The 17,943-nt window shown below is 51.9% G+C and overlaps 1 protein-coding gene across 19 annotated transcripts in view; it reads left to right on the top strand.

Annotated features, from left to right (window-relative positions):
* The window catches only part of KIAA0232 (KIAA0232 ortholog), an 86,384-nt gene that overhangs the window by 57,642 nt on the left and 10,799 nt on the right, over window positions 1–17,943 (top strand). For 14 of the 19 annotated variants that reach the window (XM_078446292.2, XM_078446286.2, XM_078446287.2 and 11 more), the window contains 5 exons: window positions 6,368–6,434; window positions 7,607–7,688; window positions 7,808–7,912; window positions 9,709–13,009; window positions 14,689–14,760. In XM_078446292.2, the coding sequence (XP_078302418.2) occupies window positions 6,368–6,434; window positions 7,607–7,688; window positions 7,808–7,912; window positions 9,709–13,009; window positions 14,689–14,760 (3,627 nt within the window). Of the gene's footprint in view, window positions 1–6,367; window positions 6,435–7,606; window positions 7,689–7,807; window positions 7,913–9,708; window positions 13,010–14,688; window positions 14,761–15,679; window positions 17,647–17,943 lie in introns of all 19 variants that reach the window. The other 5 variants (XR_013555346.2, XM_078446290.2, XM_078446289.2 and 2 more) reach the window with 5 other exon arrangements.

Genomic DNA, 17,943 nt, shown 5'->3' with positions numbered 1-17,943 from the left:
CCAGGTGGGAAGTTGCATAAGGAAGACAGTAAGGTGCGGTGAGGCCTGTGGGGCACCGGCCCAGCCCCGCACTAGCTGGTTGCGGCCATGGCAGATGTGGTCCTGATGGGGCCAGAACTTCTGAGCTCGCTTTAGGAAAGGTGGGAAATTATGGTTTCTGCAGGAAATTCCTGACTTTTAAATGTCAAGAAGTAAGGGGAAGAGAAAGGCAAGAAAGGGGGAACAGCTGCTATAAAATCTGTGGCTGAGGGGAGTGAGAGGGCAAAACAGAGGCATGTGAGGTGCTGTGGCGTGGGACGTAAAAAGGACCGAGTGCGCGAGGGTGCGGAGGCAGACGGGGGAAGGTACAGAGAATACGGAGCGTTGAATAGCCGTGTGCCTGGCTTCAGAAGTAAGTTCTTACAAGCAAAGCCCCCCCTCCCCCCGCTGCGCTCTTTCCCGATGGCGCGTTAGTCCGTCTCTCTCAGGTGCTCCCGCTGTCCTGAACGTGGACTTGTCCTTCCCGTGCATATCTGTATACTTTCACTAAACACTGCTTCGGGAGCACACCAGTGGGAGACTTTCACATGTTAACTTTATGAGAGCGGAACCACTCCACATATTTTGCAACTTCTTTTAGTCAACATTTTTGAAGTTTTATCTGTGTTTGATAATGCGATTAACTCCTTTTCACTGCTAAACAGTTGCCCATTGTAAGACCATATAGCTGTTTATTCTTCTGGCAACGGACCTTTCGATTCTGTCCCATTTTTGACTGTTAATAAAGAGTACAGTAGGGAGCACTCTGTACACATGTCCTCCTGCACACGCAGGGCTTTTCTAGAGGCCGTCCGGGGAGCACTCTGTACACGTGTCCTTGTGCACACGCAAGGCTTGTCCGGGGAGCACTCTGCGTACGTGTGCCCTCATGCGCACACAGGGCTTTTCTGGAGTTGATATGTGGATGTCAGATTGCTGGATTAGAGTCAGGGTGTTTTAACTGTTTTACCATCACGGGCTTTTATTTGGTGAAAGCTACGGGACTAACCAGAAAGATACACTAACCTGTTGTTACGTGCATTCTTTCCTTATGTGCCCACTCTTGGCTTCTTTAAGAGATCGTGCTTTCTGGATTAAAAATAACTGTTAAATTCTGTGTTGAGGAACTGGGCTACTCTTGTTAATTGAACCGTGAGGTGTGAGGAATGGCGTATCTGGACATTTGACCCAGAGCCCAACAAGCCTCTGTGCCTGAATTTCCTTCAGCAAGTCTAGTTGCTACCGGAGGAGCGTGGGTGTCTGAAGGGAAAAGAAACTGCCGTTTCCAAAGGAAAGTAAGCAACAGAACATTTTGCTACGCACAGGGTCTGCCTAAGCAAACGAGGTGTGGCGATGGAACAGGAGGGCTGAAGAGCTTTGCTCCAGCTGAAGCGTTCTTGCTTCGTAGACAGTGAGATGGGGGCCCAGAGAAGTCCAATGACTTGTCTGGCGTTGACACGGGACGGCGCGCCTGACGCACCCGGATCACGCACTCCTGGCGTCCCGTTGCCCCGCTAAAGATGATACAGAGCACAGTGAACTTCTTTCTAAGGCTCGATTAATCTGTTTGATCGTTACTCTCAACAGAGGCTGACATTCTCTACTTTCTGACAAAGAACTGTCTTTTGCCCGTCGTTCTAAGAAGATGTAGATCTTGTCCTCCCTGGCACGTGACGGGTATGTGACGATATTTATCCAGTGGCTGTCTCTCTTCTCTCACATCGTATTCTAGAGAGCAGATGGGACGTGAGAGCTGGAGGCAGCCAGCGGGTAGATTTTTGTAGCTCTTCCTGTGCTCGAGGGCGGGAATCACGGCCCTCATGCAGGTGCCGTGGCAGAAACAGCTTTTCATTTGTTTGGGTTTTTAATGTTTTTCAAATCTTCGGCCGTAGGCCAGGGATGTTTGTTCCGCACAGCCCACGCCTCACCCACCACTTCCTGTTGTGCTGTGCCCGACCGCCTCACCTGTTCCTCTAACTTCCCTGGCTGCCAAAGGCGTGAGCTCGTGAACGCTGGTGTGCGTTCTCCCTGGTCTCCCCTGGTGCTCTTTTGTTTACTGGCTTAACGTGAACTTAGTTCTAAATTTTAAAAAGGTTTTTAAAATGAAAGTGGTCCTTCACAGTGAATCGTCACCAGTAATCCTGCCTCGGTATCTAGTTGGGTTTCCTCCCACGAATCTTCCAACTCTGCTTTAGAAATTAAAACCCGAGATCTGAAAAATTGTAAAAGAGCTCCGTGCCCATGCAGGGTGGGTCTGAGCGGAGGAGCGTCGGCCGTCTGTACCTGGGTTGCTTCCGCCTGACAAAATACCCCACAGCTGGGTGACTTACACTAGCCGTCTGGCTTCCTCCCAGTCGTGTGGGTGCGCCAGGGCTCAGCTGGGAGGTTCTTCCGTGGCTGGTCTCGTGTGGGGTCTCACGCTGCTGCAGTCCAGTGGCCCTGGGAGCGGAAGATCCAGGCTGCTCTCCTCGCTTGTCTGGCCTCTCGGCGGGGAGGCTGGCTGTGACGGCCGCACGGCCAGCGTAGGTCTGTACGTGCAGGGGGCCAGGAGTTAGCATTCCAAGAGGGTAGGGGTGGGGGGGCCCCGGCTGGCGCCCCACCGTGGGTGGGGCCGGCGCTGGGGCTGCGTGCCTGCAGACACGGTTCCTGGGGGCACAGAGTGCTACACTTTTCCATCCTGGTGGGGATGGAGGCAGGCGGGGACACCGGGCTCCCGGGAGGGAGGGTGTGAGATACCTTAATGGAGACGCAGGAGTGAATGAAAGCCGGCGCATTGTCCGAATCGCCGTCCAGCTGCCGCAGCCTTGAGGATGAGGAAGAGACGTTCAGGGGACTGGATGACCTCCTCACGTTCTGAATGTGATAGCACAAGGGTTGGAAGGTGGAGCGGAGGAAATCCCCCGCGGAATTTTCCACACCATTTTCCGGGTGTGGAAAGCGAGTCTGTGGTGGGTGAACGATTTAGGGAGCGTCCCGGGGCGAGCCCTGGGATGGTGTTCAAACCCAGACCTGTTTTGACTCTCACATCACCGTGAGCGGACCGGGCAGCTCGAGGTCCCCGAGTGTCATATTGGTTAGTGACCGCAGGCCTGGGGTGGGAGTGTCTGTCCAGCAGTTAGGAAATTCCCAGTTCAAACCATCTGTCCATAAAAGGTGAACCTTTGAGTTGGTTAGAATGGCGACAGAAACCTCTGGACGTGGAGAGGAGAGAGAACGGGGTGGGGGAGTGTGTGCGATTGACTGTGTTTCCTTTATGTTGGTGATGAGGAGGATGGCTGGCGTGGAGAGGGCGGAGACGTCCTGAAGATGGGAACCAACGAGAGAATTTGCCGGAAGCAGCGGGACAGTAGCTGCGGAGTCTGACCGAGGCTGGGTCTCCATGGAAAGCCCGGGCCTTTAGCTTTACCCCGAGCTTCTGTGAGAGGGCATGGCCATGTGGGGGCCCCCTGCCCGGGCAGAATCCAGAGGACTTGGGGTTCTCTGGGTCAGGTTAATTATCTTTCTTACTCCTCCAACCTCAAACTCCAATCAGAGCAAAATTTATTTATTTATTAATGTTTGTTTATTTTTGAGAGAGCACAAGCAGGGGAGGGACAGAGAGAGAGAGGGAGACGCAGAATCGGAAGCAGGCTCTAGGCTGCGAACTGTCAGCACAGAGTCCGATGCGGGGCTCAGACTCATGCATCGTGAGATCACGATCTGAGCCGAAGTCGGACAGTTAACCTACTGAGCCACCCAGGTGCCCCCAGAGCAGAATTTAAAGGCATTTTAGAAATTGGGAATCCAATAGGGAGATTCTGGATAATGAAAAACATCAACAAAATCTAGAAGTGGCATTGACGTTTAGATGACTGATGTGACGGGCATTCCGATGGGGCCTCAGGTGTATGTCATCCTCGTTGGGCCTCGAGCCTCTTGAGGGGGAAAGTGTGGTCTCAGGGTCACAGGTAAAGCAGCACATGGGCCCTGCTGCCCGGTGCGCGTGTGGCGGGGTGCGAATTCAGACCCAGGCCGGTGGGACGTGGGAGCCCGTTTCTTAGAAGTAGGCGTTACTACAGTGTACACCCTCAGAGGACAGGGTCCTGCCTGTCCGTGGGTCACGCCCAGCCCAGGTGTGCTCACGACCGACCCTGCTCGTGACCGTTGGCTGAGCCAGTGATAAAGCAGTGAATGGTCGTGCATTCAGAAACTTGCCAGTCCCCACGTGGGCATCACCAGTTTCCAGATTTGGAGTTCCGGTACTTGAATTTTAGCTGCCCTCACTGTGCGGGGGGGCCTTTTCAAACACGCTCCTGGGATCCTGGGCCATCCCTGTAGGCAGTGCAGTTAGGAACAGCAGTGTGTGAGCTCGGTGGGAACGGTGGCACCTTGGGCACCTACAGCGTGTTCTCCCTTACAGCCGTCACTAAGACCGGTCTCGTTTACTTTATTTCTTCGGACACCACAGGCTCTCAAGTACCCTTGAGTGCCCTCGTGGACGTGGTGTACTGGTAAAACATCTGACAGCTCATATCATCGTCGGGAAAGTACGCAGAATTTCTCGCCACCGGCTCCAGGTGAACGCTGAACAGTACCTGCCGGGAGACGACCGGGGACGAGGCTGCTTTTGGTGGCCCTTTCTGTTCCTCAGTTTTCAGGCCTAGCCCAGCGATCTGATGATTATTTTTCACCTAAGTGGGATGCCGCAGTAGTCGGGGAAAGAGGACAGAGCCTGGGGGGTGGAGCGTGCTCGTAGCCGCGTTCGGGAGTAAGCTCCCCGTTTCGTTGCCACGTGGCTAGGAGAGCAGATGCGTATACTTCAAGCTGCCTTGCTGTCCAGAGCGAGTAAACTTCACAGATGTGTGGAGGTAATTTCCAAAACAAAGCATAAAAAAGAAATACCGTGTAGTCACTAGTGAGGATGATCGTTCCGTGTAGAATATTAAATGGCCGGCCGTCGCAGGGACCTGAGCGAAGTTGAATGGTGATCCCGAGAGGCTCGGCCCTCGGCACTGGAGACTGGCGCTAGGTTTAGAAACACAGTGACATAGCTCGCTGTAGAGAACAGCGTGCAGCGAGCAGCGGGTCAGCTGACACCGGTGTTAGGTTCGTGGTCTGGAGGAAATGGACTAAAACAGCCATATTCATCACACCTTGAACGTTATGGTAAGCAGAGTCTTCCTGATGGAATTATGTGGTCAGAGCAGTGTTTGTGACTAACATTTGCCACGGGTCTTAGGGGTGTTTTTAAGGGAGGGACAGCCCTTCTGTGGCCCATTGCCTGTCGCCCTCTGTCCTGCGTCCCTACTAAAAGTGGTGATATGTCAGGGGTAGAGTGTAACTGGCAGCGTCTACAATTAACCATTTTCACTGCGCCGTTTCCTGCTGTTCAGACTGGAACTGTGTGGTTTCTTGTTTAGGATGTCTGTAATACTTGTGCTGAGTCATTTTGAGTTCAGTGAATGGGGAACAGTTCTATTTTTAGCCCCTCAAGGCCCCATGAGGGCGGCGGGTGGAGCGGAGTCCTGTGCACCTGTCCGGATCGCGCCCACCGGAGAGAGACTCCGTTCCGGTTTAAATAGGACCTCCGACCACTGAGTAAAGGTCCTTGGAAATTCGTCTTCCCTTTTCGTACTCTGTGAAGGACTTTTCTTTCTTCCTGTGAGAAACAGAAAAACTTTCAAGTTTCAAAGTCTTTGTAGCAAACGATTATTTGTTTGTGCGTGTTTCCAGCATCTGTCCCTCCGGGAGCTTTGGCTCTTCTTGTCACCCTCCCAGTTTCAGGCTCTTCTGTGCCCTACTCGTGACCTTTAAGAGAAGACAAAGCTCTCACACTCGCTCAGGGCCGTGGCTCTGAGTGCTTTCTTGTTTCAGTCGTCAGTGTTCACTGGAGAAAAGAACACAATTGCCTTGTTTTCTCTAGACCGTGAGCTCCCAGAGGAGCTGCACGCGATGTTTGTGACTTTTCCCCTTCTCTTTGTACTGAGTCCGGTACAAGATTTCCTCACGCAGATATCGAATATTGTTTTTGATGGTGACCGTTGGCCGTAGGATGAGTGTTTAGGTCCGTAGGCTGCACCGTGGGTGACATGCCATAGCCCTGGGAAGACCAGCCATTCTGGGCGGTACATTCATACTTTCACATTTTATCAGCAGGTGCCGTTGAGTATACTTTACTAGTAAAATATGTGTACTAAATTGGATCAGCAAACCTGTAGCTTTTCAACTCTTGTGTTGTTTACGTATTGATAACGCATTTCATTTGGAACGTGGAAGATTTGTAAGACCTTTATGTTAAAGCAAGGGTGTACAGATACCTGATTTTTTATATACCTGGCAGTAAACTAATGTGTGTTTTGTTCTCACGCAGAGCTCTGGTATCGAGACTCTGGTGGAGGAGCTCTGCTCCAGACTGAAAGACCTGCAGAGTAAGCAAGGTGAGCGTAGCCCCTGGAGGACCTGCACACAGTAGGCCGTTCGCACCAGGGCCGCGGGCGCCAAGGGAGATGGTTGGGGACACCCTAGGATCGGCCAGAGACAGACAAGAAGAGGAAAGTCTTTGTGTTCATCGCGTCTCCATGGCAGCGTCATGCTGTGTCTTCGGCTCTTAGTGGCTTCTGGGTCACCCTTAGCGGTCCCTGGTCGATAGGTCCCTGCTCTCAGAGGAGTCACTTAATCCACGGGCACCCTCACGATGGGGGGGATGTTTGGTGTCATGTTCACATCAAAACCCAGGGCTCGGGATCGGGAGCGATATTTCCTCCTTCCCATCCTTGTCCCCCGTGAATATCTGCCCGTTGACATCAAGGCCTCCGAGGGTGTTGACACTGATTATTTCAGATTTGACGGGAATTTCTGCCTTGACTCTTGGAGGTTTTTTGGAAGGGCAGTCTTTGAAGCTCGTTAAAGTCTTTTCGACTCGTGAATCCTCACGGCTTCTCGGGCCAACTTTTCTGCAAGCCCTTGGAGTGAAAGCTATGTGTTAAAGTTAAGGGTCTTTGTTTTTCTTGCCCTCTTCATGGCCATTTTGCCGCCCAGTGACCCTTGAGCCTTCCTTCCAAGGGCACAGTTTATTTGTTTTTAACCTAAGGCAGTAGGTACCATGAGCTAAGCTGAGAGTATAGCCCTTTGCTTCAGTTTTATTGAAACACAGCCCTTGCTCAGAGATGTTGTAAGAGAGCTGATCGTAATGGATTTTCTTAACAGATTCGTATCGGTTGAGAGGAGTCAGTACAAAGTCCATGAGTGGGGAATTGAGCGAGAAAATAATTTCTGGAATTAAACATGGTCTCTCTCCTTCTGCTGTAATTAATAGGGGATGTCAGTCTGTCAGTCAGGTGCCTCTAGAGCCCTCTGTCAGTGATGAGGCGAACAGCTCTCACCCCTCAGCCCCCCATCAGTATGGTGAAGCTAGAGAATTCCCTCTGGTGCTGTGAAGAAGTAGATCTTTATTGCATAAGAAGACAAATGGCGTATAGAGTTCTTTTCAAGCCACTAAGCCTATATGATTTCCGACTAAAGTTCCTTGAGAAACTTAAAAAAAAAAAAAAAAAAATCATTTGTTAACTAGATACAAGACCAATCTTTCTGAATTTTTGTTTCATAACAGAAGAGAAGATTCACAAAAAGTTAGAGGGGTCTCCCTCTCCAGAGGCAGAATTATCCCCTACAGCAAAGGATCAAGTGGAAATGTATGTAAGATTGTATTCATTAACAAAATGTGCATGGTTAAAAATCCGACTAATAACTGCTGTGTGCTTTACCGGTTTTGTTCGTTGCCTTGTATTCAGTCTCCCATTTTATAATCCAGGAAACATGTGTTGAGCACTTCTTGTGTGCGTGACACTGAGGAGTCAGAGGTGAATGAGACGGTCCTGTCCTTGTCGTACGTACTGAATCAGGATTTGGGAACTGGGTGAGCGAAAGAAACACGGTTGTTACTGACTGTCCACCCAGTGTGCTGTCACACCAGTCCCCGGAGACGGCTGTGAGAAAGTGGGCTCGCCCTTGTTCCGCACGCAGGGAAAGCGGGGTTCCACTGCTGCGTACAAAGAAGTGTGGGCAAGTCATTGACCTTGTCAAGCTTGTTTCCTGAAGGTGCTCTGAGTCCTTTGTTTGTAGATGGCTGGTAAAGTCAGCTGCTTTATAAGCAGAACTTGCTTATTGTACAGTTTATTTGAATCTTACGAACTTCTAGAACTTCAGGTGAAAATAGCTTTTATTGGTTGATGTGGACAGGTGCTTGCTGTCCAGTGTGGCCGCCGTAAGTCACGTGTGGCTGTTTAGCACTTGAAATGTGGCCACTTCAAATTGAGATGTGCTGTAAATGTAGAACTCTCACGAGATTTCAAAATTTGGTATAAAAAGGAATGTAAAATATTACATTAATATTTTAAAATACCAATTATATGTTGCAAGGATGATGTTGTGGATATATTTGGTTAAACTACATCATTGGATTCCCTTTCACCTGTGTTTTCTTGCACTTTTAATGTGACTCCGAGGAGGTTAAAAATTCTCTGTGAGGTTCACGATGTATTCCCATTAGACAGCTCTGGTAGAGACTGGAAAGGAGAATCAAACATAGGCCCTTCGAAAACATGGCCTTTTGTCACCTCACAAGTGACCTTGACTGTTGCCTCCAGAGTACGGTGCCCTTGGTAGGCAACCCGACTCTAGATTCTTGCTTTGGCAGTCCGTCTTGCTCTGAGATTTGCCGGGACTACCGGCTTCTTGGCAGATTGGAAAGTCATCTTCCTTGTTTTCAGGCCCTGTAGAAGCAGGCTCCGTGGCTCTTCCTACCCTGCATTTCCAGTAGTCGCTGGCCTCCTCGGGTTTCGTGTGCACACAGGTTCCTGTGCCTCACAAGTGGTACTCCCCAGACTGCGACGTTTCTGGAACGTCAGGGCTCTGCTGTGGCCCACTTTTCCTAATGGTTCTGGGCCGCACCAGCATCCTCTTTCCCAAACACCCGAGTACCCTTCCTCATCCGTGCCGTGTCTGACTTAATGCCGGGCATGGCTCCTGAGAAAATGTAACGGTGACAACAGTCCCATAATATTCCCGCTCCTCTCGTACATTAATTCCTTTGCTCCTCACAGCTCTGTGAGGCAGGTAAAAGTATTACGTGTGTTTCCTAGGCCGCGGAGACGTTCCGTCACATGCCTGAGGTCACACAGCTAGTCAGGGCAGCGTCAAGGTTCCCAGTCGGGGAGCGTGGCTTCAGAGCTCGTGCGCTCCAGCTTTCAAATTCCTCCCCTCCCCGTGCTCCAAAGGGCCTCGGGAGAGAAGTCCCGTGGCCGCCCTTGTACGGCTGACAATGCGGACGGGACGGACCGCAGATAATGAGCTTCAAGTCACCAGCATAGTAAGTCACGTGGGCGGAGACTCAGATGCAGCTCTTTCTTACCAAGAGATGACTTGCTTGCCACTGCATTGTATTTGTCCTTTGTGACTTCTCAGTTAAGACCTTAAGGACGAAAACCGTCCTCTTCCCAATATTCTAAATATCCTTCGAGGGCTCGTGTCTGTGCTGAACATAAAGTTGCTCAAGACCCGGGACTAAACGTAAGGCGTGTTTCGCTGTGTCGCTCGTTTTTGGCTTTAAAGTTCATGGTTCGTGGGTGACGTCAGTGGTGGCTGTTAAAACGGGAGGCGATGTCGCCTGCTGTGTCTGAGTGCCCGCCTTGAAGCCTTCCCTCTGTGTTTCAGGTACTACGAAGCGTTCCCACCGCTGTCCGAGAAGCCGGTCTGCCTGCAGGAGATCATGACCGTGTGGAACAGGTCTAAAGTCTGTTCTTACTCCAGCTCTTCGTCGTCGTCCACGGCGCCCCCCGCCAGCACAGACACGTCCTCCCCCAAAGACTGCAACAGCGAAGGTGAAGCGAGCAAGGAGAGAAGCCGCGAGGCGGGCACCACTGCACACGAGAGAGCCCAGAGCAAGAGCAGAAGCGAGAAGGAGGACAGGTTCGGGCACGGCGCCACGGAAGAGAAGCCCGCCCTGTACAAAAAGCAGGTCCGACACAAACCTGAGGGACGGATTCGCCCTCGCTCGTGGTCCTCCGGCTCGAGTGAAGCGGGCTCAAGTTCGAGCGGTCCTCGGGGAGAACTAAAAGCCTCCGTGAAGTGCGTGAAAGTCCGACACAAGACGCGAGAAGTTCGGAACAAGAAAGGGCGGAACGGGCCGGGCAGGCTGTCGCTGAAGCCCGGCGACAAGGCCGAGCGGGCCGTCCACGCCGCCGGCAGCAGCAGCAGCGGCAGCGGCGGCGGCGGCGGCGGCTCCGTCAAGCCGCTGTGCCGGCGCGGGAAGAGGCCCCTGAAGGACCCGGGGAGGAGAGACCCCGGGAGCGCCGAAGGAAGAGACCTGTCCCTGGAGAGCAGAAACGACAGGGAGTACAAGGAGGAGCCGCTGTGGTACACGGAGCCGATTGCCGAGTATTTCGTTCCTCTGAGCAGGAAAAGCAAGCTAGAGACCACCTACCGAAACAGACCGGATGCGAGCGACCTGCCGTCGGAGGCGGCGGACGAGTTGTCAGAGTCCGTGCGCGGTCTTTGTATCAGCAACAATAATATGCATAAAACATACCTCGCAGCAGGTACTTTCATCGATGGTCATTTTGTAGAAATGCCTGCGGTCATCAATGAGGATGTTGACCTCACTGGGACCTCGTTCTGTCCTCTCCCGGAGGACAACAAATATCTGGATGGTATTCATCTGTCAGAATTAACACACTTCTATGAAGTGGACATTGATCAATCCATGTTGGATCCTGGTGCCTCAGAAACCACGCAAGGAGAAAGTCGGATTTTGAATATGATTCGACAAAAAAGCAAAGAGAAAACCGATTTTGAGGCAGAATGTTGCATAGTGTTAGATGGAATGGAGTTGCAAGGGGAACGTGCAATATGGACAGATTCTACCAGCTCCGTGGGCGCCGAGGGCTTATTCCTGCAAGACCTCGGCAATCTGGCTCAGTTCTGGGAGTGCTGTTCATCCAGCTCGGGCGATGCCGACGGGGAGAGTTTTGGGGGGGATTCTCCAATCAGACTCTCCCCGATCTTGGACAGCACGGCGCTCAATCCACATTTGCTTGCTGGCAATCAGGAGCTCTTTTCAGATATTAATGAAGGATCTGGTATAAACTCTTGTTTTTCAGTGTTTGAAGTGCAATGCAGTAATTCTGTTTTACCGTTTTCTTTTGAAACACTCAACTTGGGGAATGAAAATACAGATTCTAGTGCTAATATGCTTGGGAAAACACAGTCTAGATTGCTAATATGGACCAAAAATAGTGCCTTTGAAGAAAACGAACACTGTTCTAATCTCTCAACAAGAACTTGTAGCCCATGGTCCCATTCGGAAGAGACGCGTTCAGACAACGAGACGTTAAATATTCAGTTTGAAGAGTCCACGCAGTTTAACGCAGAAGATATGAATTATGTGGTTCCTAGAGTCTCGTCAAATTATGTAGATGAAGAACTTCTAGATTTCTTGCAAGACGAAACTTGCCAGCAAAACAGTAGAACGTTGGGAGAAATTCCCACCTTAGTCTTCAAACAAACATCGAAGCTAGAATCTGTCTGCGGTATTCAGCTAGAACAAAAAACGGAACCCAAAACCTTGGAAACTGCGCGAGGGTGTGGCGAGAGCGGTCCACGTGGAGGCGGTTACAGCTCAGGGGTCATTAAAGACATTTGGACAAAGATGGCAGACGGGGGTTCTGTCGCTGCGGCGGACGTAGAGCGAACGGACGAGGAGTTGTTCCCGACCGACGTCACCAACTGCTGCTGCTGCCGGGACGCCGAGGCCGAGGCCGAGACCCTCCGGGAGCCCAGCAAGGCCGTGCAGAGGTCGGAGTACCGTCTGTGGGAGGGCCAGAAGGAGAGCCCGGACAAGAGAGCTTTTGTGTCTGGGGAGCTGTCGAAGGTGGACGGTGGCGACTACACTACGCCCTCGAAACCTTGGGACGCGGCCCAGGACAAAGAGAACACTTTCATTCTCGGAGGAGTTTACGGAGAACTCAAGACCTTCAGCAGTGACGGGGAGTGGGCGGTCGTCCCGCCCGGTCCCACGAAGGGAAGCCTGCTGCAGTGTGCAGCTTCTGACGTGGTGACCATAGCAGGTACGGATGTCTTCATGACCCCGGGAAACAGTTTCGCTCCCGGTCACAGGCAGTTGTGGAAACCCTTCGTGTCGTTTGAGCAGAACGATTCGCCGAGGAGTGGGGAAAATGGATTAAATAAGGGATTTTCTTTTATCTTCCATGAAGACTTACTAGGAGCTTGTGGTAACTTTCAGGTTGAGGATCCCGGGCTTGAATATTCCTTCTCTTCCTTTGACTTAAGCAATCCGTTCTCACAAGTTCTTCACGTGGAGTGTTCATTCGAACCCGAAGGGATTGCCTCTTTCAGCCCGAGTTTTAAACCGAAATCCATCCTGTGCTCTGATTCGGACGGCGAAGTGTTTCACCCCAGGATATGTGGCGTCGACAGAACACAGTACAGGGCTATTCGGATCTCTCCGAGGACTCACTTCCGCCCCATTTCTGCATCTGAGCTGTCCCCGGGAGGAGGAAGTGAGTCGGAATTTGAATCTGAGAAAGAGGAAGCAAATCTGCCCATTCCTTCTCAAGCCGATGCGTTTGAAGATCCACAGGCAGATCTCCAGCCACTGGAAGAAGATGCGGAGAAAGAAGGCCATTACTATGGAAAATCAGAGCTCGAGTCTGGAAAATTCCTTCCCAGGTTAAAAAAGTCTGGCATGGAAAAGAGCGCTCAGACATCACTGGATTCTCAGGAGGAATCAGCCGGGATTCTGCCAGCGGGGAAGCGGAATCAGTGTTTGGAGTGTAGCATGAATGAATCTCCGGAAATTGCTTTAGAAAGCTCAGAAGCAAATTGTAAAATAATGGCACAATGCGAGGAAGAAATTAATAATTTTTGCAGTTGCAAAGCAGGTTGTCAGTTTCCTGCTTATGAAGATAATCCAGTTTCTTCGGGACAGCTGGAAGAGGTAGGTGTGTGCGTGTGTTGGTACGTGATGAAAGCTGTGGCTCGGACTTGAATGTGAGGACAGCCGTATCGGGCAGTGAAGGATAGGGTTCAGTTATTGGGAAATCGGCTTAAATGTCTTAAAACTTATGTTCTCATGACTTTACATAAGGACTTAAAGTGGATTTGATGTTTATAAATTTGAGCCAGACAGGAGACGTCTTCTGCAGAGGAAAGACATTTTTAAATCACAGGATAGGAGCTTCTCGAGTGTTGTCTTGATGTGCACGTACCGTGCGTCAGGCAGAACCTCATCCTCAAGCGTTCCAGACTGGGAAGGCGACGGATCGGGAGTGGCTCCGAACTCTGCAGAAGGCTCTTTGCTCTTTGGAAGCCGAAGCGGACGGTTTCTTTAAGTAGCGAGCGAGCGAGCCCACCCGAGGGGCCTCCGAGAGGCCGATCAGTTTGAAACTTAGTTTCACATGTAAAATAAACCACATCTATGTCGAGTGCTCTCGCGTGGATTGTGGTATACGCGTGAAAACTAGCCCACGGTCCAGATGTGGCAGAAGGGCTTCTGCAGAACTACGATGACGTTCCTTGCTTTGTACCAAGTACATACTCCTCGAGCTGTGTGGATTGCGTGTTGAGTCTGTCAGACGAGGTTCATTAGTAGTAGTCGTTTTGTGAATGGGAGTCACGATCCCCTTTGTTCCTGAGAAGTGGTTCGAGGTTAAATTGAGTGCGCTAGAAATCACACTTGAGGTAATAACCTGTTTCACAAAAAGCACAGTGATCTGCCTGTTTCCCAACCGTTATTTGGCCGTGCCTGGCCTTTTTCCAGGAGCAGCTTATTAAAAAGATAGTTGGAGGTGTTTACAAGTCGTGCCGCGAGTGGCCAGAGAGCCACTAGATGTCCTACCTGCCATCTGTCCCCGTGCCCGCTCCACCCACCTCTCCTATGTCGAAATCCTACCTGTACCCCCTGTACCAAGAGGCTCTCCAGACCCCACCGCCTTTTGACCCGCTCCCTGATTCCTTCCCTCTCTCCTTCTCCACCCCCACCAGCATCGGAAGTAATTTCTCCCTTCTCTTACTTCTCATGCACCCTGTGCCTCTTTTTCTACTGCATTTTCCTTTTTTTTTTTTTTTTTTCTTTTCTTTTTTTTTAATGCTTGCTTATTTTTGAGAGAGAGACAGAGAGAGTGTGAGCAGGGGAGGGGCAGAGCAAGAGAAGACACAGAATCGGAAGCAGGCTCCAGGCTCTGGGCCGTCAACACGGAGCCCAGCGCGGGGCTCGACTCCCGAGCCACGAGATCGTGACCTGACCCCGAGTTGGACAGTTAACCGACTGAGCCACCCAGGCGCCCCACATTTCCCATTTTCCGTGAGTCATGTATGTACTTTTTCTTGTTAGGTTATGAGCTCCTTACGGATATAGATTCTGCCTTCCTCCCTTGCGGGGTCAGTGCCTAGGTGGGACGCGGGTGCTCGTGATGGGAGGAAGCCCCACAGAGAGTCACTGCTCTGGTTAGCTTGCCCAGAGACCTGTAGGTGTGAACTGAATCCCATTGAAACGTTGAAATCCGAGCTGCTAAGAAAGAAAACCAATAACGTTGTCAGCCTTTATCTGTCTGTTTATTGCCCCGCTTTTTATCCTCGAATTTTCCTTTATGTACTTTGTATTTCACCTGGTTCCAGATTGGGAAGAAAGAAAAAGAGGGAAGAAGCGAGATTCTACATCATACCACTGCCATATTCCTTCGCTTTCTAGTATGTTGATGGATTTACGTGTTATCCGCATTCTGGGTTGTCTTGGAAGGCCTCTAGTCAAGTCCTCAGAGGGCCTTGCGGGGTTGCCTGCTGGTCTCCCTGTAGCCGCGGCTCTCGGCCCGGCCTCTGGGCGGAGGTGCTGGGGTGTAGAGCGGGGTCAGAGCTCCCGTCATAGATTGATCTGAGGTATGGGGAGGTTGGGAGAGGGTCTGACAGGACAGCACGGGGCCAGGCTTGGAGCAGAGTGTATACCTTTCCACCGTCACACTGCCTGGTCAGTCTAGGGGAGTCCCTACGAGGGTCGTCTTCCCCCCTTTCCCGAGAGGGGGCAGTCTGGGAGCCCCGTTGTAAAGGTCACTGTCCAAAGGCCACCTTTTCAGAGCGGGTGGACTAACGTGTAGGAATTCTAGGGGTACCTGGCTTGTTCAGTGGCAAAGTATCGACTTTTGATCTCAGGGTGGTGATGGTGAGTTCAAGCCCCTTGGGTTGGGTGCAGAGTTTCCTTGGAAATGACAAAATAAAACAAAAAACTTAAAATGTAGAAATTCTGATAGCATTGGTGCCCAGGAGCGTGGATTCTTTTCAAAAGTTCAGTCAATTTCAGCAAACATGTTTTGAATACCTGTTACCTGCTTATCGCTGAGGTAGATGTCCTGGATGAACAGGACATCATCCTTGCCCTTGAAGAATTCAGTCTTGTTACGAAGACCAGTTTGTAAGCAGATTATTTTAATTGAAATAGGCACTTTAGTCATAGGGCTCAAACTCCGAAGGTACAGGAGGGTGGATACACACAGTGAACAGGTCCCTCCCCAGCAGCCATGAGCATGTGTTCTGGTACGTTCTTCCAGGATATTTAGGCACGTAGAAGCAAAGACACATTCGCACAGATTTTTTCTTTCTTTTTTTCTTTTCACAGAAATGGCATTTTACTATAATCGCCTTTCCTTTTCGGTTCCAGTGTGTGGACAGATGTGCTGTGATTTGCGTAGCCGGTTCCTTATCTTTTAGGGCATTTGGGCGAAAGTAATCGTAGGTCACACGGTGGGTGGTGTGGCGGAGGTGAGCACAGGATGCCGTGGGAGCCCAGAGCAGAGCCCTCCCGGCAGCGAGGGTCCCCGGGCAGAAGGGAAAGGAGCAGGGCGCTCGGGGCAGAACGGACAGCGCGAGCAAAGGCGAAAGGGCTTGGAGTTTCTCGCGTGCGTAGAGCACCTGCCAGCAGTGAGTTCGTGGCTTCTCAAGTACAGAACGGAGGTGAGGAGCAGCGGAGCGTGCCTTGGGTGTCCGTTTGTGCCTAAGTTTGTGGCGCGAATGTTCTCCTTGTTGTTTACTCGGTCGCCAACTTGGTGCCGTGCTCTTTGCAGCGCGGAGAAACAGCAGAGGGTCGAGCCGTCTCCAGGAGTTTGTGGTCCGGCCAGGAGAGGACGCCTGGCGGTCAGAGGCTCTGATGAACGGGGGGGGGGGGGGCGTCCTTGGCCCTTGGGGCATGGCACCCGGCCCACCTGTGCCCCTGACCCCAGTGTCCGGGACAGGGCCTGAGTGGTTCCTGCTGCCTGCCACTTGCTGTCAGTAAAGGAGAACCCGTCCTCTGTGCACACTCTGCGTCCCTCCGTTTATATTCGCTTTCCTTTCCTCTCGTGACCCGGATACCTGAGGGCTGACTGTGGCTGGGGGGCACTTTTCAGTACCCCTCCCGGAGTAGCCTCAGGACCACCAGTCACCTTTGTTCTCCCAGACCCAGGAGCTCAGTGAGAGTTCTGGGTGGGGCCTCTACCCAGCTTCCGGCTCCTAAAGAGTGGAATTTGAGTGTCCCATCTGGTGCCAGAAACGTTTCTGGTCAGGCTTTCTGGCCCAAATACATGTCTTCTCTGTTTTTGCACTGTTTCACTCATTCATTGAATATTTCTCGGGAGCCCACTCTGTCCAGGCGCCGGGCTGGGTGCTGGGGACACGCACGGAGCCCTGCCCTTGCCGGTGACATTCACCGACAGCATGTGACTGATTATAGTGTTCACTGGTGTGCCTGCGCCAGGGAGAGGGCACGTCGGGGTGCCCGGAGGACTTGCCAAGAAGTAGGTGCTCGGGGCCGGCTCTCGGCCAAGGTGTGATTTGAAGACAGGCTTGCAGATGAGAAGCCGTCTGGGGGAGAGGCAGAGCGGAGCTAAGGCACAGGTGCCCGGCCCGGCCCAGCTGTGTTCTCGCTTACTTTCCCTTCGTCCGTTCTCCGCCAACCAGAAGTTGAGTCCGTGCATACGGTGGACGTTATTTATGCAAAGCATGGTCGTCTTTGCTGACCAACCCAGAAGCTGTAGACAGCGGAGTGCAAAGAGGTCGTAAGATAGCGCAGGTTCATCAGATGTGTGTTCGCTGTAGCATATGGAACAGCACAAAGAAGTCTGTGCCTTCGATCGACATTCAGGGGAGGAGGCAGAAAACACCCTAAAAGCATAGCAGAAACTGGGGTGACTTTAACAGTGGTTTCAGCCTGAGAGGGGGGCGGGGTGGGGAGGCAGAGGATGGCACACCAGATGATCAGGGACCTGCATGCAGGTGGCGCCTTTTCTTCAGGCCAGCAGGCATCGAGTGTCCGCTTTGAGTGGGCCTTGTGCCCGGAGGTGCACAGATCCATGAGACACGGGCCCTGCCCGTAAGAAGCTCACTGCCTGTCCTGCTCCAGTCTAGTCCAGCCTCCTCTCCATTCATGCCGGCCCCTCCGGCTTGCTCTCCAGCCGCCTCCCACCGTCCGCGATGAGTTCCTTCTCCCTTTCTTAACCTGGCCCCCACCCCCGCGGTCTCGAGACAGGGTTTCACGGTGAGCCATACAGCTGCCCTTGTGCGAATCAACACCGATCCCTCCACAGCTGCCTGGGACGTTTTCTTTTGCAGGTAGGAACTTGTTGCCTCCAAATCTGTCTGCTTTCAGTGGTGCTCTGGGGGTGAGGGCGACTGTGTCGCTCCCAGGTAGCAGTGAGCTGCCATCTGGCATAGAGTAGGTGTGCCTTGGAGCGAAGGCAAGGCCCTTCCAGAAAGATCTTAGGGTTCTGTGAATTAATGTGCTGGACACAGTTAATTACCTTGAACGCTGTAGACCTTGGCTGTTGCTGGCTTCATGTGCGTGAGGCTGCCCCTGTGAGTTCTGCCTAGTAAGTAGTCGTACTGACCGCTAGCGTTGGAGTAAGCTGG

Source organism: Panthera onca, chromosome B1 (assembly GCF_046562875.1).
Source record: "Panthera onca isolate mPanOnc1 chromosome B1, mPanOnc1 haplotype 2, whole genome shotgun sequence".
Classification (NCBI taxonomy): Eukaryota; Metazoa; Chordata; class Mammalia; order Carnivora; family Felidae; genus Panthera; species Panthera onca.
The sequence above is the reverse complement of the archived record's forward strand: the minus strand, read 5'-3'. Positions and strand labels throughout refer to the sequence as shown.